The 24800-nt window shown below is 38.0% G+C and overlaps 1 protein-coding gene across 5 annotated transcripts; it reads left to right on the plus strand.

The window, feature by feature from the left end:
- Nucleotides 1–12887: 12887 nt before the first annotated feature.
- LOC131222976 (uncharacterized) lies at nt 12888–19313 on the plus strand. Of its 5 annotated transcripts, none has more exons than XM_058218242.1 (10): nt 12888–13208; nt 13954–14020; nt 15043–15071; nt 15164–15372; nt 16100–16122; nt 17196–17300; nt 17389–17464; nt 17679–17702; nt 17802–17955; nt 19068–19313. In XM_058218242.1, the coding sequence occupies exons 1-10, from the start codon at nt 13029–13031 to the stop codon at nt 19224–19226; spliced, it is 1026 nt and encodes a 341-aa protein (XP_058074225.1). In that variant the 5' UTR covers nt 12888–13028; the 3' UTR covers nt 19227–19313. The 5 variants fall into 5 exon arrangements, with proteins under 5 accessions (XP_058074225.1, XP_058074226.1, XP_058074223.1 ...); XM_058218240.1 differs by having other exon boundaries at nt 12893–13208; nt 16100–16218; XM_058218243.1 differs by lacking the exon at nt 17196–17300 and having other exon boundaries at nt 12891–13208; nt 16100–16218.
- The last annotated feature ends 5487 nt before the right edge of the window (nt 19314–24800 follow it).

The raw sequence follows: 24800 nt of genomic DNA on the forward strand, positions 1-24800 counted from the left end.
CAGACCCAAATCTTAGGTGGACCACAGCACATGAAAAAATTGAGATTGAATCCCCACCATTAAAAACTTCATGGAGACCACCAGAATGTTTATTTTTCATCCAGCCTGTGGGTAAGGTCACAAAGACGTAGATGAAGGGACCACACAAATATCATATTGATATAAAGCTTTTGTGGCTCACAAGATCAATTACTGTTGTTTCCTTTACCATGGTCTATCTGAAATTTGGTTTTGCTTCATTTTTTGAATTGTTCCCTGAGATGAGTTTTCAAAACGGCTGGACAGCATGGATGTAGTCACATATATCACGGTGGGGCCCATATCCAGGGGTCTCATACACGATCCCGTGCCCAGGAAAAAAAAAATGAAAGATGCATCTAATCATCTGAAGTTATGTTTGTAGGATGGAATATATGCACTTGGGTACTAATTAATCGGCCCATTGCCACCAATACTCTGCATGTGGGTTCCACATATTACGTGTTTGTTGGCAAGCGAGATGTATGCACTGACATATTAACCTCTTAATTAAGTTGTCATTATCAGTCTTAATTAACATTACAAGGATAATCATCAATAGGTTGAATCTCTTATTCAAACTAGTTGTAGTGGGTGGTTAGTGCCACATTGCAATCATAATTGAAATTTACTAGCATCTTAATCTACATGCTATATATAAGGCAAGCATTGGTGGACAATTTTACGCCTAGAATGTAAGTTTTTCCTTGAGCAATTGAGTTTGCATATTAAATGGATGTGAGAAGACATTTTAACTAAAGTGATCAGGTAGTTTAATATTTTGGTGGTGTGCCTACTGTTAAGACTAGATTGCGTGTGGATCAGGCTCTTGAGGGCATTTTCAAGATTTTTTATGCAGTTATAACTCATTACCAGCCTGTTATTCAAATTTTTATAATTGGTTAGATCCTGTAAAAACTTTAAGCTAAAAAATTGAAAGATTTCATGTCTTAAAATGACTTTTAATCTGCAACTTGATATTCTAGGTAAAGGACTACAGTGATAAAGAAGAAATGTTTTAGGCACCCACTTTGCCCGTACAAAACTATGTTATCTACTTCACATAATTTGATAAAATACAATGATTAAATTGGTTCTTATGTATAAACAATATAATGTAGCATGTTGAATGCAATGTGGGGATGCGATGCTTGCTTTAAGCCAAGAATCGGGAAAGATTTCTTTACTCAGACTCACCTACTTGAAGTATGGTTGAAATCTAGTCAATTTGAGTTTTTTATGAGCAGGATTCGGTATTCTGACAAGCTACAAAGTATATACTTGAATCAATTAGATAAGCGTGAGGATTGGGAGTGGAGATGATGATGCACAATGTTAATGCAAATATGACAAAGCTGATTGAGGCTGGATGAGTAGGTGAACAAGTTGTCACAAGAATTGATTGAATATGCTAAATCGGCCTTTCTAATGGATGAAATGACTAGGATTTAAGCTTGGTTGGGCTGACCTAAGGATAGATAGCTTTCTCTCTTTTACTTCATCTCTCTCCTTAGTGGGTGGATGGACTAGACTCACTCTCCTTCTCTTACTCTACTTCTCCTTAAGATGTTTTGGTAATTGTGAATAGTGATGGAAGTGAAGTGGGATGGGGGTATTTACAAGTGCTAAGGACATTATTTTTGTAAATTATGAGAAGTTTTGGGCTAAATGAAGCTTTAAGGGTTGTGATTGGTTGTTAGAAAGGGGATATGTTAACTAGGGCATTATGATTGATAGACGAATGGTAAGTGGTGTAATTTAGTGGAAAACTATGAGCAAAAGGGTCATTTTGGTCTGAGTGGAACTCCGTAGGTGGGGTTTTCTTTTCCTCTCCTTCACCTAATCCTGATGCACCACCTGCGGTGCATGAGGCGCCACCAGACACATGGATGAGTCTCAGTTTTGGCGGGAGCCCAGGTGAGGTATGGGTTACCTTCTAGTCTACTTCCCTTCGCTTTATTGTGGATATGATGCTTATTATGGGAAAAATTGAAATGACGTGCTACGTGAGACACATATACATCATGGGGAGGACTAGGGTGACGTTGGTGAAGAATCACCCGACGGGCTCTCCAAACCACTAACGTATCGACCATATGAACGAGACGAGACGAGCCGAGCTGTGAGGAAAAAAAGAAGAAGAACTGAGCTCCGAGGAAAGACTCACCAGCCGAGTTGAACTGATCAAAGACAGAACTCGGTGATATGATTGAGCTCCTAAGCCGATCTCAACCTCATACGAGAAATATCCAGAAAAAATCCCGCATCATACTGAGCAAGAATAGACCCGACGAAATCCTAGTTGAAAATCACACCGATCGAGGCAGGCTCGACGATAATCTTGGGAGAATATCCTTACTCAAATTCGGACCCTTCAAACGTATCTGACAGATCTTATTAAGATACGCAAGCCACCTAAAACACCCTATAAATACACCCACTGTCTTGGGAAGAAGGTGCGCACAAAAATTTCTAACTCAAGTCCTATCATGTGATAAACTCACTCGCCTAACATAGGCATTAGAGGGTCCCCGGCCAACACCGGCACCCCCATTGTCCTTTATCTCTCACTGGTGCAGGTATCTATGTGCTTACAGGTGCAATCACAGGCTCATTCAAATTTCGATAATAATAATACTCACAGGCCTTGTTTTAGGTTTTGACTAGGCTTCAAACTTGGCTTTGGCTTAGGCTTAGGCTTAGGCTAAGCTTGGGGTCTCGGAACAGCTTGTCAACCTTTGAGTGATTACTTACCAATATTCCATTCAGATTCACCCACAAAAACTTATTACAGTTTTCACGGAGGAAAAAGCATGTACCTGGCTTATCTCTTTCTACGTGCTTGTAGCCCACATTCTAATATTATTAGCAATTAACACTTTTTTTTTCTTTCCATTTTTAATCCCATTTGTCTAGGAGTTAGATCAGGTGTAAGCTGGTAACAACCTTGACTGTAGGGCCCACCTTGATGATGTGTCGTATATCCATATTGTCCACTAGTTTTTCAAGCTCATTTTAGAATTTTTACCAAAAAAATTAAGTAGATCCAAACCTCACTTTAGGAAACCACACTGTGATTGAATGCCCACCATTAAAAACTTCCCGGGCCTATTTTGAAGATCTATGCTAATTAATTTACATCCAACCGGTCGATAAGGTCAAATAGATCTGGATGCAGAGAAAATACAAACATCAGCATGATCCAAAACTTTTGTGGCCTGTACAAGTTTTTTAATGGTTATTCACCAAATTTTCTAGTGGTGTGGTCCATCGGAGATTTAGATCTGCTTAAGTTTTCCTATAAAGTTCTAAAATGAGCTGAAAAACGGATGGGCAGGGTGGATTTACAACTCATTCATCAAGGTGGGCCCCACACGGTAAGGGTTACACTTGTACTGCTCCCTATTTATCCCTGTTTTCATCTCCTCTACATATGCATTACATGTGCCGTACCCTGTTTGAGAAAGCTAACTAATGGGTTTTTTTTTTATTTTTTTATTTTTTTATTTATACACGCGCACACACCCCCACACACCCACACTGGTGGAATTTCTCCACCATTGGGTACTCGAACCCTTGACCGGGGGTTAAAACTCCTGAGAGTCTACCACCCGAGCAAGAGTAAAGACCCTAATTGGTGGGTCCTTAGTCAGCTTCGTTGGTAGCCTCACCTCACCGGAGTTTCAACGCAAAGGTCATGGATTCGGGTACCTACTATGGTGTGCGTGTAGGTGCGACGGTGTCTGCCTTTTATATATATAAAGACGAATACCCGCGAGCTGCACCATTTGAGTGCTCCTCGCCTATACAAATCCGAAACCATCGGATATGAGCATCATCACCATCATCATTTGCTGGTTATGAAATGAAATACCACGATGGGCCTACAAAGAATGCGACGGTTGGTTTTTGTTTTTTATTCTGGTAAGAAAGAATGTCACGCACACCTGTACTTTATCATTTATCATGTGATAAGCCATTGGATGAGGAACAAATCCAGCATCAACGGTGGGATTACCCTGTAATTCCTGGATTGATCACATACAACGCCCACCCAATGAGTTTATTGACCAGCTTTTCACGTCAAGTGATCTTCATTACAGGGCCTACCTTTTGTAAGGTCGGATTTCGTACACGTGCGACACATTCGTGGAAAAGAAAAGTGTGGATATGAGAGTTTGCACACAGAGGGGACTGTATGTGATCATTTCTCAATAACAATCACTGTTGCAGGTATGGGACGTGGGAATATGATTAGGAACTCTCATCTGAACAGCCTCGATCTTGCACACGTGCCGCATAGGCACGTGTAGGGCTTTTGGTTGCTCTTGAAGATGGGGACATTCTGCGAGTGAACTCGCATCTAACGCGAGTACGATCTGCCTATCAATTGATCCCCACCGTGCCTTGTCTACATATCCGGCCGGACATGATCATCTGGTGGGCCTCATTGCCACGTGTGAAATCGTTTGCCTACAAAACAATTTACAATAATAACTTCTAAGGGACACCTGTGCAATCTGGCACTCCCTGGATCCCGACAAACCATAAATCTAGATGGACCAGATCTAATCATCCCATCATTTACTACCGCAAATCACGGTCCTTTGATAATGACAATAAAACCCTTTATCGAGTGCAGTAACTTGATACTCTGGCAGCCCTGGACGCTTGATACGCAGGCGCTTACAAATGGTATACTTATCATGCATTAACTCAGATTGTACGGACTACACTGTGGAACCCACTGTCGATGAATTACAGTCTAAAAATCAGATAGGCCAAACAATCCTAACCTTTGATTCGTGAACACTTGTTTTTTGAAACAGGATCACTGGATATATTTCATTTCTAACCGTCCAACAAGCATCCAGAAATCTAATAATTATATATCTAAACAAAAGTAAGTTTTGGTTCTTGGTGCATCTAAACACATGCCAGTAATTTGGACGGTTTATTTTCAATAAATTATATGCAACTTATGCAGTTGCTAGTAAATTTTTAGTTCCAGCGTATCATCCATAAGGCTGTTCCAGAGGATTAAAGTATCTCTCTTTATTTATATTAGTGATCTTGTACCGTCGTTAGTACCGTAAGTTTACGGTGCTGATCCTTTTTTCTGCCAAAATCTCATACAGATAAGAAATCTGAGCCATGAAAAATATCATCAGAGATAAGAGTAGAGATATGTATTATTAAATGGGCCAAAAATGTTTTAAGATTCAGATCTCCTTACATATTTATTTATATATCTTAGTCTAACCTGATAAACAGATAATCCTCATTTCCATAAGATAAGAACTTCAAGGTGTGACAGATATTTCTGACGGATCGGATTCTCTACATATGTAAATATCCAGTGGAAAATATGTGCTGTAGTAATTGTTGGTACGGAAGGCAGTACGTGATCTTTTCTCGCTTTCTATTTTATTTTTTTTACCACGGGCCTTAGTGTTTGACCTTCCAAACTCTGGATATAAAGACGAAGAAGACTTATATTATACTCAAGTTGGGTTTGACACTTGATATGCAGGCACACAGAAATTCTGCACGTTGCATATATGAACTCAAATAAAACCGATTAGATCTTGAATCTGGCTGTCGAAGGGTAATAATCACTAGATTATATTCGTAGAATAATCCTGACATCTTATTCGTGGACACTCGTATGTGGAAATAGGACCTTTGGATTTTTTTCATTTTTAACCGTCCAATAAGTGTTCATGAATCCAATAGTCAAATAATTAATAAGTTTAATTTCTGGGTCATGCTACATCTACAATAGGTACAATGATTTGAACGGTTTAACTTGACTTTGCATGTCAAATGTATAATTTCTAAGCGACTGTGTATCATCCATCACGTTCTACCAGAGTATCAATATTTTCTCAATTAAACTAGCAACGTCCGCGTGATGCCCGAACCCACAAGCGTGACTTTATCTTAGCTAATGTGGTTGTATGACTTCTCTCCTTTACGGGGTCCACTGTCATGTGGGTATGATATCTACTCCACCAACCATATTCATGGCTTGAAAGAAAAAAGAGGAAAAATAAAATAAAATAAATCCATTCCCAGCACAGGTTGGCCACAACACAAGCATTGGAAAAGAAGGCTAAAACCGTTTGGCCAGTATTATATTGTTGTGAGTGGATTTGTGGGTTACTTCATGTGTTTCACAGGGTTTATCCAGTAGTATAGTAATTTGAAGGGCTTGTTTGGATTAACCAGATATGACTGTAATTACCAAAAACGGAGCAAGTAAATTGTGTTTGGGAGAGTGGATTAGATGGTACGAGTAACACTTTACTCTTATCCTGTCGGGCTTGATAAATGCTCTGTATATCCAGTCTATCCATTTTTTTAGCTGTGTTTAAGATGTTATGTCACTTGAGTTTTGGGCCCTATTTTTAACTTTCCTTTCATCCTAATGGTGCGCGCCCAATGAACGAGTTAGATGGAAGATAGGCACCATCGTGGCCCAAACTTATAATTTGCATTACCTCCTCTACACACCATGAGATCCATACAATTTATAAACTGTGATGAGTTGTGTAAAAGAAAACAAATATCAAGAGAGAAGGCCTTTATCTTAATGCCGCCCACACAAACTTGTTTTGCCTCCTATCAAAGAAAACAAATATATAAAGATTAAAAGACAGGTAGAGAAACAGGATTTGAGCTTGAAATAGTGTTGAGAAAAGATAAGATGGAAATTACTTTGTTAATGTGGTTGGTTAATGTAGTTGTGTAGAAATCGTTAATTTACGACGGACATTCTCCGTTGCAAAAAAAAAAACTTGGTTGAAGGATATTTGCGACGGCCAAAGTACATTCGAAATCGCTAAAATGAAATTTGTGATGGATATTGTCCGCTGCAAATTACGATTTTGCGACGGCAGCGACGGATTTATTTCCTTCTGCAACGAACTTATTTGCTTCTGCGACAGATCATGGTCCGTCGTAAAACCTCTTTTGCCCCAACCTCTTGTGCCCGCACGCACACACGTTGAATTTCGTAGAAAATTATACTTTATAGTCTAAGTGTTTTTTAATAGAATTTTAGTGGTTTAATTATATTTATTTGTATCTAAGATTATTTTTGTATCAATTGATTGAATGCATCGATTTTTTTATTTTTATTTTATATCAATTGAGAGGAAATTGTTATTATATTTTTTTTTTGCTTTAAAACTGATATTTAAATGCTTTTCAATATCATGTGAAAAATCTCACTCTACATCCTTAGTATTTTATTAAAAATTGAGATTTTAGAAAATGAAGTTAAAAGCAATTGAGATTAAAAAAAATTGAGATTTTGATAAATAATTGACATTTTGAAAAATAAAATTCGAAGTTCAAAAAAAGTATGATTTTGAAAAAAATAGTTGAGAAGTTTTAAAAAAAACAATTAATAATGTATGAGAAAAATTGAGATTTTGAAAAAAAAAAAAAAAATTGATATTTTCAAAAAGAATATTGAAAAGACAAACAAATTGTGAAAATTTTGACAACTTTGAAAAAAATATATTTTTTGAAAAAGAAATTGAGATTGTATTTTGAAAAAAAAAATGAAAAGTTGAACAACAGAATTGAGATTTTGGAAAAAAAAAAAGAAAAAAGAATTTGAATAAAGAATAGACAAGTTCAAAAAAAACAAAACATTTTGAAAACGAAAATGGTCTAGTTTGAAAGAATAGAAATTTTGAAGAAAAAATGAGAAAAAAAATCGAGATTTTGACCAAAAAACTAACATTTTGAGAAGGAAAATTGAGAAGTTAAAAAATTTGTGATTTTGTAAAAAAGAAATTAAAAACACCGAGATTTTGACAAAAAATATCATTTTGAAAAAAAAAATTGAGAAGTTGAAAAAAATGGTGCTTTTGAAAAAAAATAAAATTGGCAACTCGAAATTTTTGTGAAGTTTGAATAAAAAATTAGATTTTGGGAAAAAATGAGATTTTGAAAAAAAAATTAAAAAATCAGAATTTGTATTTTGAAAAAAATTGAAAAGTTTGCTAATAAGAATGAAATTTTGTTAAAAAAATTTGAAGAAAAATTAAGATTAAAGAAATAGAGATTTTGACAAAAAATTGACATTTTGAAAAAGAAAATTTAGTTAATTTTTTTTTTTTACAATGATTAAAAATTGATATTTAAAAAACACTGAGATTTTGAAAAAAAATTAACATTTTGAAATTGAAAATTGATGGGTTTTTTTATAAAAATTTTATGATTGTGAAAAAAAAAAGTGCAAAAGTTTGAAAAAAAAAATGACAATGTTTGAGAAATGTGATTGATACAGCATATCTAGTTCCAATAACTGTTCAGCATTACCTTTGGTTACCCTCAGTGGAATGTACTTTCTTTCCCTCTGGTTTGGCATTCTGATCACTTCTGGTTAAGCTCACTGGGAAATTTGATATTGATGCAAATCAGGATTCTGATCTTTTAGCTGCGATTGGATCAAAGTGCTATGTCTCTTGTTGAGCAAGATGATTTTGACTTCTTACTAAAAGAAACAAAAAAGGTTTAAATTTTTATTTTTTTTTCTATATTGTTGGACTTTCCAATGTATCATTTTCATTGTGTTAGGTTATTGGAAGAACTCTTTTTCCAATGCTTTCAAAGGAACTGATACAAACCTTTTTGAGAAGTAATGCAAGCCAGTTGACCACATATGAGTACGCACACTGTTTTTGGCTTGTAACACCCCTTTATCTTCCAATCATGAGCCTCCATTTGGAACTGCGTTACTTTACAAGAATCATGTTTTTCAGCCTATCATGTCTAAAAGGTCTGAATGAACATGAACTTTGTGTTGTTTTCTGTAACAATCACTTCAGTACTATCTTTAAGGTCAGTCATAGCCCTCCCGTACTATTTCAAATGATTCTTCCATTCATTTATGAAGCAAAGATACTATATGACACTTTTAAGAAACCAATTGCAAAAATTTTGTTGTTCCCATTTGCGGGTTAGCCTCATGTTGCAGGAAATTAAACTATTTCCTGCCCTGTTTGCAGTTCAATGGTGAATTCTATCTCTCAATTACTGACGAAGGTTATGCAAATCAGCCTGGTCTAGTGTGGGAAAAGTTAAATGAGATAAAATTATGAACAACTATGATTATGTCTTCCTCTTTCACCCGAAAATTACTGGTTGATGATATTCTTTACATTACCTTATTTCATCAGTAGCCGACCCAATCTTGGATATTTACTATATATTTAGTTCAGTTTGCTATCCAGGCCAATTGAGCATCCAAACACACCCAAAATGATAGTCCAGTTTCATATTCAGCTCAATCTTATAAATTTTGGGAATGTTATTCTTATTAAACAGTCATGGGGGTGAGGTCTTGGTTCTTCTCTGGTTTAGTGCCTTTTACTTTATTATGGTCCTAGGGCTAAATGGGCTTAGGATTTAGACTGGGTTTAGACTTGGGCTTTAGATTTTAAGAGCCCCACGGTGCTTAGACTAGCTTGTCAGCCATAGATGGGTGAGTGAGGATTGTGAGGTATGTTGGGTTAGACGGAGGGCCGAGATATTGGATGCCAATAGGGGTGCAAGATTTTGTAGATTAGGCTGATTGTGACATTTTAATGGGTCGAGCGAACTGGTTAACGCTCTCAAAGTTCTACTCCAGGCAAAATGTATCGTAGTAGATTTATACCCATATGAGCTGCAGCTCTATCATTTTGAGCTAAAGTGAGGTATTTATTTTGCATTTTAACCTTTTTGCTGAATATTTATTATTGTGGTTTCAGCTGAAGAAGATGGGTCCATCAACATTATACCCCCTCCCATCGGACACTTGCCGTTTGGCACCCTGGAATTTGAGGCATTTGGATTTGAATCCAAGTCCTTAAAAATGTGAGAATTGAATTCCAATTGGAATTCGATTGCAGCAGAATACCCATTTTTCAATTATAGCTTACCAATTCCAGGCCCATTTCTTCTTAACATCCAAACACAGTTTATGGATTCCAGCCCCATTTCATATATTTAAATTTCAGGTTGCCACACATGACTAATGGAATCCAATTCCTGACAAGCAATTGGAACATATATCACATCTTAATCAAGCTCATGCAATGATCTTTATCATGCATTCAACTGATTCTACTGTCCACATCAAACATCTAGACCATGTAACTTATTTAGGCCATTTTAAATGTTCAAATTGATCAGATCCAGACTAGATCCATGATTGGCAGATATATAAACCCAATTTAATAGTCCAATTGGTTTATGTGGTTTATTGATACAAGTAAACGGTGTCGATGGAATAAACATGTGGCTTGAACTTGATGATGTTATTGAATTCAATTACCAATTTGGGTAGAGTGATTCTACCTACTTATCTTTTATTTTTTCGCTATATCTTCCTTTCCACCAGGCCACCCCTTCCATTTTCAGCTATTGGCTAATTTTCTTTTTTTCTATAGTAAATTTCAATGCAAAGGTCAAATGAACAAATTAAAATGATTTTTGGTCCATGTCCATCTAAGCCTACAGACATGTTACAGGTCTGCTAATGCACACACCATCACTTATGTCGGCATGGCAGACAGTTGGAGGAATATCCATGTAGATGTTACTATCTAAAGATAATTGCAGTCCACTCAACAGATGTGCCATGATATCAAAAATAAGTTGACGGGTTAGAAAACTTCGAATGAGTTTTTCATGATTATATATTTGTTCAGTTAATTATGGCCCACCAAACTAGTGGACGAACCTGATTGGTGGGATGTGGAATCTATATATTGGTACTTGTCAGTAGATGGCTTTGATATTGCACCTATGTGCATGCTTGCATAGGTGGTAGCGTGTGCATCATATGCAATTTTTAAATATCTGGAAGTGCCGGTGCATGAGAGAGAGAGATGATGGAAGAGAGGTGGTTGGATCTTCTCGCCGACCGGGTTATCCGTCACTTGTTCTACACCGTTGAGGTATTCCGTAGATGACATCAGTTTTTCAATAGGTGGGGCACGCTTTCCATTGAAATAGACATTCGAGCTTAATAATAGGTGGGCCACGTTGTTTATATCTTTACCTTCTTTTTTTTTATTACTGTTATAGAGAAGATAAGAGAGTGCGGAGAGAGAGTGGCCGGCGGGCAGGTCAAACCCTCTCAGGCCAATGGTCCCTTCGGGACCTGGATGGTTTTAGTCCGAAATTAGGTGGTTTTAGTCCGAAATTAGGTATTATATATGTTGGACATGGACCAGTGAGTGGGTCCTATTTATAATAATTTTTTCTTTTGTTTATTTAAAGTTGAATTACAAAATCAACTTGAAATTTTAGATGAAGAGACAAGGATAATAGTCCCATTCAAACTCTCCTCTTTTCCCATGGGAAGATGACAACCAGAGTAAAAAAAAAAATTTTAATTAAATATTGATATTTGTCCATCTAACATGTCTTCTTAACTAATTAAGCCATGTACTGTAATTCGGGCTGCATTAGTTGGGCTCATTGACTTAAATTGCCGCATTTGTAACCCGAACGATCTCGCTACTGCAAGCGGATTGCGCAGTGAGCAACTCACTACTGAGCAGTGTTTCAAATAGCACCCATAGCGGTAGCGTACGCTATGTAGCGTAGCGTGGCTATAGCGCTACGTAGCATCTTAAATAGCATAAATCCATTGTAGCGTACACTACAGGGGTCGTAGCGTATGTCACAACTACGTAGCGCGTAGCGTATGTAACGTAAGGTACAATGTATTTTTTTACTATTTTATTTTTTTATTATTTTTTTTATATTTTCTTTTTATCTAATGTTAAGGAATGTGACACTTGTACTGTACTAATACTTTTAATCTATGTGATTTTTATATCTTTTCTTAATTGTGACTTATGGTTTCAATTAGACATTATTAATTAAAGTGGTTTGCTTAAAAAATTGTTGATGTGATAATTATTTGATTTGGCTTATATATATGGATTGGCTTTTGATAAATGATAACTAATAAATCATTTGAACATGCTTATAATGGATAAAATGAATTATTTTTTAGGTATTTTTATATTTTTCTAATCTTTTTTTTTTTCGATATTTATTATATGTATCTTATTTTTAGATTAAAAAATAGAAATATCGTACACGCTACATATTTACGCTACACGCTATAGAGGGCAGAGCACTACGCATCATGCTACCGCTATTCAAAACACTGCTATTGAGTAAACTTTGTAAGGTCTACCATGATTTATTTATTTTATCCACTCCGTCCATACATTTTAACAGATAATTTAAGGCCTTGAGCCAAAAAATGAAGCATATCCATATCCAATGTTCAAATGGACCACAGCATAGGAAACAGTTGAATTGAATGTCTACAGTTAAAAAATACCTGGAGGGCCACGGAAGTTTTGGATCAATCTTATATTTGTGTTTTACCTTCATCCATGTCTGTATGATCTTATGAACAGATTAGATGAAAAATAAAAATCACCGTGGGGCCTTAGAAAGGTTTCAATCGGTGGAAATCATTATCCCTGTTTCCAGTGGTATGATCTAATTCATCTTTGGATATGCATCAATTTTGAGCTCAACTCCTTAAATTAGATTTAAAAAAACCGATGGACGGCGTGGATAGACCACTTACATTCAAGGTGGGCCCAACTGAGTTTACTCATTACGATAAGAGCATGATGCGTGGGCCATCTAGTCAACTGGAATGACTGCTCGGTACTGGTTGGTTTTAAAAACAGCGGTTGCCACCCAACTGCCCATGGTCCACTTGAGCGTTGGATCTGCCTCATTTTTGCAAATATACCTTGAAATGATATGAGAGAATGGATAGACGGTGTAGATAAACAGATAAATCACAGTGGACCCGCGCACAGAACTGACGGTTCCTGGATAGAGACGGTCGGGGTTAGGACGCAATCCGCGTCCCCGTGGACCGTATCTTGGCGCCAGAAAAACCAACTCCCACCGTCGATCTGGTTCTCCGACTTCTGAAGGCTGCAGAAAGGAGAAAGGGTTTGAAAATGGAAGCGCTGCAGTTCCTATTTTCCGTTGAATCTTGGAGAATGGCTGTGTTCTGGACACTATCTCTCATCTTCTCATACCTCCATCTCCTCTTCAGAGGAATTTTTCAGAAATCCCAATCCTACCCTCGCCGCTCCCTGCACCCTTCGTCAGAGCAGCCCATCTGCATCATCACTGGGGTGATTATATTCATCATCCATCTCCTCTTCCTAAAGAATTCTAAAATTTTGTACTGTTTGTATTACCAAAAGCAGAAGAGTGGGTGTATTTATCGGTTGAAATTCATGGTTTTGGTAAGGGCGCTTATAGTGGCCACCTCTCTCCCTTTCGAAATTGGATTCGAATACACCAATGGGAACTGCATTTTGATTTACAAAATCCTCCAAATTTTGGGGGTCTAATATTTCTAATGTAACCGCTCGTTCTAGATTCTGGTGCATGTCCCTAGTATTTCACAAACGTATTTGAGGGGGGAAAAAAAGATAGAAAGAAAAAGGAAATGTCGCCTTGGTAATTTTTGTTTAATTAGTTTTTTCCCTCTGTTCTGGTGGATATCCATCATATGCCATGACTGTACTTGTGAAAAGTGAAATGCTGCTGTTGTTTATATATATATGGTGCTGTGTGTGCGTTCTCGTGAAAACTTTTTCAGAACTCATCTCCCATGATATGAGCACAAAATCTTAACGGTCCACGTGATGCAGCACCCCATGAAACCCCCAGCTTACATGAGTTGTTTTCCGCCATTCTACTCTATCAAGGGCCATAACTTCTCTTAGACCATAGTTCATCCAGACATGACAATACTTGAAGCTTTGTTGTTTGTCTTATCCTAGGGTTACGCTGAGGACTTAAGTTTCCGATTTTACGATTATATGCATGCAGGCCACCTAAGTTTTCCATTTTATGATTATATGCATGCAGGCCACTTCTGGTTTGGGTGCAGCAGCTGCAAAATATCTTTCTAGGGAAGGTTACTATGTTGTTCTTGGTAAGGCTCCCACCTTTCTAGTGTATGTAAACCACCCACTACTCTCTTTGTAGTGTATACAGCTGCCTCTGTGGTATATTGTCAGAAGAACACTATCTAACTGCCACTGTTCAAATATTCACTTTTGACTTGAAGTTTGTCATCTAATGAATCCTCAAAAAACACAAATCATCTGCAGTAGAATATATACTTTGGCCTCAAGCTAATTTCACTGAGAGACTATTAATCCTGTAGACTGCCTAATGATTGGATTGGATAGATTGCCGTTGGTAAAGCCTCGACCTATAATGTGGTGGGAATCTTACTCTGCAAGAGAAGTGTTTAACCTCGACTTTGATACATCTGTGTTAACTCGATTATCTCTTTGGAGATCATGCAATCTGGTCTGGGCTGGGTTCCTATGCATTCTCTCGTGGGCTATCTTTTTCTTTTGTTTTGGGTGGAGGCAATCTATCTTCGTTCATAGACTGAATTTCATTTGGAAACCAATGTTCAAACCAAAGCACTGGATATTTAAAGACTGATCATGATTGTCATAGCTTTGTCAGCTTTAGGAATCCTGTCTAGTTTATCATTCCTAAGGCGCTATCCTCGGTAAGCAAACAAGCCTTCATATCGCTTCTTGCCACCTCAAGTTAAGTCCTTTTTGGGTTTTCCCCTCACCCTCCTTTCAGACCTTTTCAACCCTACTCAAAGTTCCTCTCCTTTTCAGGGCCATTTCTGGCCTTTGTAACACATGGCCGGGCCATCTCAATCAGATCTCCTCCATTTTATCTCAGATTGCAACTACTCTTAGGTTACTTCTGATGTCCTTACATTTGAAAAATCTTATTGAAAGACTTAGGAGTGTTTAGTTGCACCAAATATCATTAAATTTGGTGCAACCAAACACACTCTTATGTAGTAAGAAATATAGCATGAACTGAATTAAACTTGTCCTAGTCATCTGAGACTCGTTGGCCCAACGTCTACCAGCATCTTTTTCTATATAAATGAAGTTCATTTATGTGTTTGACTTGCAGTTGGACGGTCTTCTCATTTGCTGTCTAAGGTACTGAGCTGGAGTTCAATACATTCTGCTTTCCTACCATCGCCTCTCCATGCTAGTCATTTCCTGTTTGTCTCCACCTTCCCGTGAAACAGACTATTCAAGAGATCAAGCAACAACAGGAAGACGTTCATCTGAAAGCATTGCAGGTTGATTTGTCATCCTTTCAGTCTATGCTGTCGTTCAAAAGTTCTCTTGAACAATGGCTTCTAGATACGAATCTGCATCCCTCTGTCCAACTCCTGATAAACAATGCGGGGATATTGGCAACATCATGTAGATTCACCGCTGAAGGATATGATCAGTAATTCTCTCTCTCTCTTTTTTTTTCCTGTAAGATTATGATGGTATATCGTAAGTACTTCTTCAGATAGGTTTTGCTGGCATTATTTATTTCTGTTTTCTTCTACTTTTTGTCACATGGGTTCTTGAAACATCTAATATTGCAAGGATCATATCCAAAAGAACACAGCTCATATTTTTGGGCCAGGGGGCATGTTCACGACTGGTCCAACCTGATGAATGGACAGGATCTCACCTGTCTGCCATGCAGCATGCATGCTTTTGCAGGTCTCCTTCAGCATTTCATGAATTTAATGGATAGTAGGGATCTCGAGATAGTCATGGAGTTTAGATCCCAAAACAAAATTTCAATTGTTTAAATTGCCTTCACCTTTTCAGTTATTTATTTCAAACAACTTTGGTAAAAGATGGTGTTGTCTGTTTAGACTTTGTATTGAGATTCCTTTCCCTATTGTCTCATTCTCTTTGACAAAGTGTTTTTTTTTTCTTTTTTAATTCTCAAAAAAAGAAAAAAGAAAAAGAAAGATTTGATTTGTTCTTTATCTTTTTCTCAGTTGAACTAGCTAGGAAATTGGGTTGTCTGGATTTTGTTGTGTTTACTCTGAGGCCGAGACTTGTTTTTGTACTTCAAAATTGTAGATGAAACTTTTCAGGTTTGATAATACATGGTAACATTAGACATCTTTCTGTACAAATCTGTGACCTTGTGCTAATGTTTGTCACTCCAGGATGGTGGAGACAAATTACATTGGTGCGTTTGCTCTGACCAATCTTCTTTTACCAATGCTAAAAAACAGCTCCACACCATCTCGGATAGTCAATGTGACATCTTTTACTCATCGATGTGGTGAGCACTTTCTAGCCCATCCTTAGGTTGTGGCATCTTGTGATTATTATGGAGCAATGGTACTATGTCTCTTTGATTCACCCAAATCACGACTCACTGTCCCTACCATAGCCTTTGTACATGTGGCACTTTTCCATGGTGATCTTGACATTGGTTCAGTGAAAATAGCATGATCACTAAGCTGTCTGATCAGTGGCTTGCAAATGGACAATTGTAAAAGTTGACCCAAAAAGTGCATATTTTCAACATGTAAAGATTGCACTTTGGATCATTCCAATCAATGCAATTTTTAGGTCATGACCCACTAATGTGATGGCCCGTCACATCAACAGCCATGATCACCATACGTGTGTACCAAGTGTATTGTGGGGATGTTGAGTCATGGCCTATGATGATTAGTCATAGTAGTATTTTCCATAGTGTATAAATGCTTTATCAATACCACAATTTTCAAATCTTAGTCAAAGTAAATGCTTGTTTTGTCCTTAATAGGCCCTAAATTGCTGGAAATGCATGTAGGAGACTAACAGGGCTGTCAATATGTTGGGTCAACCCAAGTACACAGGAGAACGGGTGGGTTCAGAAAACATTTGGGGTCTGGTCAGATCTGGTTTGAGATCCTGGCATCTGATTTGCAATTGGGCCAGATACTGGCCGACTTGAACCTGTGGCCAGCCATAAAAACCAAAGGCCCTCAATGGGTGTGGTCAACTTGATGATTTAGTGGACCTGCACTTGGTAATTCAATTGGGGACCAATATGGGTGATCTTGAGATCCAATTAACAATCGGTTTGGATCCAAGCTGGCTCTCATTCGACCCAGACCCAACCTGTTTACAGGCTCAGTCAATGATGTCAAAGAGTCGCTAGTTGGCTGTGGAAATTACAGCTAGGAAGGAAGAATTTTGTGAAATTCATGGGAGAACTGACCCCTATATTAATTTAAAATTATGTCACTTTATTTCTTCCTTTCGCAGTATCACAGATAGAGGTAGATGAGGAAACATTGTCTGGGAAATATCTCAAATGTTTCTCAAAATCAGGACGCTATCCATTTGCACGTACTTATGAATACTCCAAACGTAAGTTGATACATGTGAAAGGAGAAAGCAATTACACTAATTTTGTGTCCTTCGCATCTAACCAGTGGCTTTACTTCTCTTTTTACAGTTTGCTTACTGTTATTCTCATACGAGCTTCATCGACAGCTTTTCTTGATGGATCCATCTCATCATATATCTGTCATGTATGTATCCTCAATTTTTTTTAATATATATTATGTTTTGCCAAATTGGGGAGGCTTGCCAAAACTTTCAAGTTCTCTATTTCTCCTATTTCATGAGAGTGTTTTGGAATGGATCTTTAAGGCTACATGCAAACTTTTGAAAATCCAGATTTCTGAAACAACCATAATATGCATCATTGACATTGAAATATTTTTCATTTGTCTCTCATGCAAGTTATTGCCGTTATCCCCAATTCAGGTATTTCTGAGCCCACGTAGACGCAGTGATTATCATTATGCTCCTGCCAAGGAATGCCCATGAGTAAAGTATTCCTATTTCCATTGCTGAACTGCACAGGGCTGCGGATCCTGGAGCAGTCAAGACCGCCATCATGCGAGAAGTCCCTCGACATGTCTCTCAATTGGCTTTCACTGTTCTGAAATCTCTGGGGATTCTGCAATCACCTGAAAATGGAGTTGATTCAATCATTGATGCAGCTCTTGCACCACGAGTGAGTTTGCTCTGTTCTTCTAACTTGCAATTGTTTTTTGTCATATACCTTCAACATGCTGCCACACCCTTCTTCGGCGTTGTCTTGAGTTTGTTCCTTTCACTTTTGGTGCCTACAGTCATTGTTCTGAAAGTTGAATTGGGTCATAAAATCGTGAGAGAGCTGGATAGAATCAAACTGTAGATTGGAGGATTTATTTTAATTTTATAATCAAATTTACTCTAACACAGAAACAACTCAACAATAAGGAATTCCCCAAATTCATCCCATTCAATTTTCTAAATTTCCACTTAGGATTTAGTCAACCTGTTGTTTTCAAAGGGGTTTATGTGTAGTAATGAACTCCGCAGAACATTCACCCCAGCCTAAGATTAGAGAGGATTCAGTAATAGAATATTACCTCCTACAATTTTACCCTTGGATCCATAAGATAAAACTAGTTTTAAAGTCATTGACATTGTCAAACATGAGACCTCAACTTGAGTTGGCCAGAAATTGAGCCGAGTCACTGTGAAACTCGCTAAGGAGTTTGACTCAGTTCAGACTCGGCTTGAGTCATTGAGTTGGCAAGCGTACTCGGTTGTCTTGACATGACTCGGCATGACTTGAACAGAATCAATTGCTTGAGTCGAGATTTTTTAAGTAAAAAAAAAAAGAAGTGCAGGTTCTGTGAGTTGAGCTCTTGACATCAACCAAGCTGAGCATTTACCAGCTGACCCAGCACTGTTGGTATTTAAAACTACATATTTTTATATTCACAATTTTAAGTTTCTATCATTGGTGTAATTAAATTTCTCGTTTAATCATTAAATATCAGTCGAGTCGAATTGAGTCTTTGAGTCAACCCGGCCTGGCTGAAGATCGAGTCGAGTCAAGTTTTCGTGTTTTAAAACTATGCATGAGACCCATATTGTTCCAATTTTGGCTGAGATATATGATGCATGTACGGCCTTTTCTTTTTGGTTTTTTATTTTCAGTTGGATTCATGTTGAACATGGAATTATTTTGAAGATTGAATGCTTGACGACTAAATGCGGATACACGCGTTCAGAACTGGATCTTCCCTTTGAGTGTTTTCCAAGCTTATTCCTTACATTTGTACTATGTTCCAGGAAGCTTCGGGACAATACTTCTTTGGAGGCAAAGGTAGGACAATGAAGTCCTCCCCGCTTTCTTACGATGCCAAACTAGCCGAAAAACTCTGGGCCAGCTCTTGTGAGCTGCTTCGGGAGGCACAACTTACAATGCAGGAATCTACCAAGGCTTCTTGAATCCACAATTCATCAACAGCCAAATGGAAACGGTTACTGTAAGCTGCATTTGGTCTAACAATAGTTGAAAGCATGAGATTTTATACATCTGGTTACGTCAGTTTTGGAAATCTAGAATAGGGTTTGCTCCAACTCTTCGGCTTGTTTGGGATTCCTTGCGATTTGGTCAATCGCCAAGAAATATGTCATAGAAACACAAAGCAAGCAGACCTGCCATTGGCTTGAATTTTAAAGCAGGCCCCTTCAAATTTGCTAAGGCTTGGTTTGTAAGACCTGTTTACATTTGCTGCTGCCCGTTGACAGCCCTAATTGGCTAGGTTAACCAACTGACATTTAAGGCTGGCAATGGGCTAGGCCTGGGCCTGGCAAATTCAGATTTTGAATAGGCTCTCCTGAGCAGTTGAAAAGTCAGCACTAACCATTCCCACCACAGGTTCACAAGCATGGATTGACAACTCAGATATGACTCATCCTGGGTTGGCTCAAGTAAAATCTGATTGGCACCACCACAATTCAGTAGTGAAATAAGGTCGAACTTGGAGTGTTGCTCAAGTCAGGACTTTCAGTTGATTCCCTTTGCTTCCCTCCTATGTACTTCCTCTTGAATTTGTAACTTTTAAGGTCCATATGTGAATCTGTGATGGTATCTTGATTTGCCCAATTTGACAGATGGGGACCCTGGGTTGCTGATGTAGACCATCAACTTGACAGGCCACAAGGGCTTGCCTAAATATAGTAATTGGATGGTCCATACCCTCTGATCAATGGACTAAAAATACATGCTTAAGAAAAAGGGAAGATGTTACGGTCTGGTTAGATGAGCGCTGACAGATCAATGGTCTGGGTTACCTTACCATGGGCCCCATGTATGTGGACGGAGAATAGAGAGCATTTAGCTCATGGGGTAACTAAAGAGGCCACTGAAGGCAATTGTTTCTTGCAAAACAAATGCATTTGCAGACGCATGAAAAAGAAAACCATTCAGCTGTCTATTGGTTAAGTGAAAGGAACCCTAATTGGATACATGGCCTAATGATTTTGATATCTGTACCATTTATTGGTAGGCCCACTGCGGATGGAGCATGTGCCAAAAATATTCTGGATCCCAGGGCCGGTAGGGTTGCAAACATGGCTAAAAGACTTGGAGCTTGATCTTGAGTTGAACTAGAATAGTTGGGGTGCCTGGGTTGAGTCAGATCGAGTTGCCTCCTATTACTAGTTCTAGCTCACCATGATTTCTGTGTGACATCCACTCAGTCCATCTGTTGCAAGAGGTCATGTTAGAATGTGAGCTAAAAAAGTAGGTAGATTCATAACTCAAAGTGGGCCACACCATAAGAAGAATTGGGGATTGATCGCCTACCATTGACACCACCTTGGGACCACTGAAGTTTTAGATTTTACACGTTGGGTCACTTTGTGTTTGGATTAGGCTGATGTTTTTGTTTTCCCTTCATCCTGGTGGGAATCACCTATATGATTGGGTTGGATGGGATATAAACATCATGGTGGGCCCCAGGAAGGGTTTAATGGTGGGGTTTCCATCCCTTCCTGTGGTGTGGCTCACTTGAGTTTTGCATCTGCCACTTTTTTGAGTTTATTTCCTAATTTGATCCTGCCAACCTGATGGATGGAGTGGATGTCACACAGACATTGTGGCCTTAAAGGGCTTCCTGTGACAAGGTTGTGAGTAGGAGGGGTTTTTGTTATTGTTATTTTATCAAATAAATTGGGCCATTTCTCGCAGGTCAGGAAATGCTATCTGTGGGCCCATCCCGACAAGACAAGTTGCAAGTCTTGCCTGTATCGACCGAGACGACATGACTTGAATGAGTCAGGATGGGTCGCCTTGAGTCCACCCCTCTTGTTGTCCAACAACAGTAATGAATTAGATGGGAGCCAATCAAGTTCGAGTTGACTCGGATGAGTCACACCTGACTCTTAAAACCATAAGTGCAAATGGGTCAGGTCGACCCATAGGTCATTGGACCTGACCCAACAATGGGTCTGGCTCTAAATTAACTCCAAAATTTAGAGCCATACGTGAATATGGGTTCAACAGTGTGACATAAATTAGTAAATCGGTTAGGTTTAGGTCCTCTCAGAGTCAATACTAACCCTGCCAGGCTTGGACTGGTTTTCTTTTCTTTTTTAGATGGACTGAGTCACAACAATGATTTACTGCCTTTCTCAGACGGTGGTACTAGTCCACTATTTGTGACAGATTATGCAAATCGCAGCACATTATTGATAGAAAATATACTAAAAATCGTACTAATTGAAGTATTTTTTTTATTTGAATTTACCCATTGAATTTGAATAAATAGTTATTTTATTCTTTACAATCAAATTGATAAACATCACCAATTAAATGATTTCGAACAGTATTTGCGTGAAAACTTGCTTTTAATTTCTATACCCATTCCAAACTCAACTAAAACCCATGTGATAGATGATTCAGGTCCAGGTTTCCAATATCCAAACTTGACCTATTCAATAAATCAGTTAGCTATTTTTGACATGAACTTTCCTGAATTTTAATGAATTGGGTTTGAGTTTAAAATTTTAACTTGATTCTTAAATGGGTTGGGTTTGGCCTACCTGAATTCGACTGAACTCATTTGCACCCCAGATGAATAGCTACTAATACCACTGTTGGGATCCCTCCTCGTGTGGAGATGGGACCCACATGTGTAGGCTTAAGTAGCCTCTTATTGCCACATGTGTGTAGTGCGGTACATTGAGCTGAGTAGTGGAGGTGGGCTAAGTTTGGCTTGACTTGCCCGTGCTCTCCTCAAGCTCGAGCTCGGCTTCAAGCTTACCATTGGTGCTTGGCTTGTTTGCCAAACCTTTCGAGTCGAGCTCGAGGCGAGTTGGTGGATCGAGACGAGGTGAGCTTACCTCAAGTCGAATGAGCCTTGCTCCCAACCCGACCCAACCAAACCCACACCCGATTCAACCCAGCCACCTGACCCAATTGACCCAACCCAGCTCCCAAATCAAATATTCAATATATATATATATATATATATATATATATATATATATATATATAAAGCTATATAGGTACCTTGTTATTTGTGCTAAGAGAGAGAACTCGGGCGGGTGGCCGAGTGCATGGTTTCATTTGAATTATTTGTATACCAATGTAAACTCGGAGAGAGAGAGAGAGAGAGAGAGAGAGAGAGAGAGAGAGAGAGAGAGAGAGAGACTGTGGAGCTCGCAACAAGTTGAGTTAGGGAAGGGAAATGGTAAGAAAAGGACGAACGGATAGAGTAGTGTTTAAGTTTTATTTTTATTTTTTATTTTTAAATTTTATATATATATATATATATATATATATATATATATATATATATATATATATATATATATATATATATATATATCGAGTCGACTTTGAGCTTCAAGCCGAGCCAAGTTCGAATCAAGTCAAGATCCACTATGATCGAACTCGACGTCATATAAAGCTTGACTCGCCTCAAATCTTCATTCAAGACTAGTCAAGTCGAGCCAGATCGAGTTGAGTCGAGCGAGCTTTTCAAGCTAGCTTGGCTCGTGTACAACCCTACATGTGTGTGAGAGTCTTTTGGCCAAGCAACTAAAAAGAGATAAAAAATGGCTTTTACCTTGAGAGAGTTTTGTAGCAACATTGGGGGTTTTCTTTCTTAGAGAAAAAAATGAGAAAGATGAAAATAGAGGGTTTTGTAGAAGAAGAAGATCAAGAGCCTTTTACCACGTAATCTTCACATCAGGGTTTGTGAGAGTCCATCCACAATGTTGGTTTCTTTGATTGTCTTCTCGAAGGGTTGTTTTGGGAGGTTTCTACAATCCTTAGTTTGTAAGAAATTTATTTCTTTTATATTGCTTGTAATTTATATTTTTTTTATAATTGTACTTCCATTATTTTGATTATACTAGATTTGTACCGAACTAGATCTCATGTCTTTTCCCTTCACGTCAGAAGGTTTTTCACGTAAAAAATCTTAATGTTTCTTGCATTCTACATATTTGATGATTTACTTGTTTGTGTTAAAAGTGATTTCAATCCTTTAAATCTCATGTATTGTTAATCTCATTGATTTGCATATAAAAGGAAAGGGCGTGTGGTTTCCCAACAAGTGTATCAGAGCTCCAGATTTGATTATAATTATTTTATGTATGAATTACGAAGACAAGCACAAATCAAATGGTTAGTTTAAATGGAAACTATTGAATGATTGAGAAAGACAAAATGGAAGATTTATTGTATTACAATGACTTGTACGCACCCATTAAAGGTAATGACGCCAAACCAAAAGATATGATCGATGACGAGTGGAAAAAACTAGGCTGGAAAGCCATTAGGTTTATTCAATAATGGTTCGACGATGGTGTCTTTCATCATTTGTCTATAGAGACTTTGGCCTAATCACTTTGGAAGAAATTAAAATGGTTGTATGAGAGAAATACCACAGGTGACAAGGCTTTCTTGATTAGGAAACTTGTGAATTCGAAGTATAAAAACGGAAGCTCATTTGTGGAACACTTGAATAAAATTCAAAGTATTTTAAATTATCTCACTTCTATGAAAATGATGCTAGATGATGAGTTGGCAGGCTTTTTTACTACTTAATTCTTTGCCTGACAATTGGGAGACCATGGCTGTGTCTTTAAGTAACTCTGCTCCAAATGGAGTTTGTTATCATAAGTCAAGTAACGGGAAGCTTGTTGGATGAGGAGACAAGAAGAAAGTCATCAAGTTTCACTCAATCATAAGCACTTGTCACAAAAAATTGTGGGAGAAACAAAAGTAGAAAACCTCACCACCATGAGAAGTCAATGGGCAAATCCAAGTCAAGAAATGATGTTAATTATTATAATTGCGGCAGACTAAACTACTACCAAAATGAGGGCCCGAAGCCCAAAAAGGAGGAGAATAAAAAAAAATAGAAGGTAAAGTAAGAAGAGAAGGACCCAACTGTGATTATCTCAGACAACGATGTTATTATCTTCTTGAGTTGTAAACGGGCATGTCTCAATCTTACTTGTCAAGATACACTTTGGGTCATTGACATTGATGCTTCATATCACATTACTTATCGCAAAGACCTCTTCACATCTTACAAGTCGATGGACTTTCGTTTTGTAAGGATGGGTAACAATGATTCTTCAAAATTTGTGGGGATAGGTGATGTACATGTTAAGATCAATGTTTGTTGTATGTTGGTTCTCAAGGATGTGAGACATATACCCGATTTTCGCTTCAATTTAATTTGCGTGGGAAGATTAGATAAAAAAGGCTACAACAATCATTTTGGTGGTGGACAATAGAAGGATAGAAGCATACAAAAGGCTCTCTTGTAGTGGGAAGAGGCAAGAGATGTTGCACTTTCTATAAGACATGAGCATAATTATGTAAGGTCGATGGGAACACAATAGAGAATTATTCTTTTATTGATCTATGGTACAAGTGATTGGGTCACATGAGTGAAAAGGGCCTACAAATCCTCGCTAAGAAGCAGCTCATTCTGATATAAAAGGTACGCCTTTAAATAGTTGCGTCCATTACTTGGTTGGAAAACAACATAAAGT

Source organism: Magnolia sinica, chromosome 13, assembly GCF_029962835.1.
Source record: "Magnolia sinica isolate HGM2019 chromosome 13, MsV1, whole genome shotgun sequence".
Taxonomy (NCBI): domain Eukaryota; kingdom Viridiplantae; phylum Streptophyta; class Magnoliopsida; order Magnoliales; family Magnoliaceae; genus Magnolia; species Magnolia sinica.

Coding starts and splice junctions, on each gene's coding strand:
- LOC131222976 (XM_058218240.1), top strand. CDS start 13,029: ATGGAAGCGCTGCAGTTCCTATTTTCCGTTGAATCTTGGAGAATGGCT. Junction 14,021..15,042: donor AGGTTACTATGTTGTTCTTG/GTAAGGCTCCCA, acceptor TTTGACTTGCAG/TTGGACGGTCTTCTCATTTG. Junction 17,956..19,067: donor ATGCAGCTCTTGCACCACGA/GTGAGTTTGCTC, acceptor ACTATGTTCCAG/GAAGCTTCGGGACAATACTT.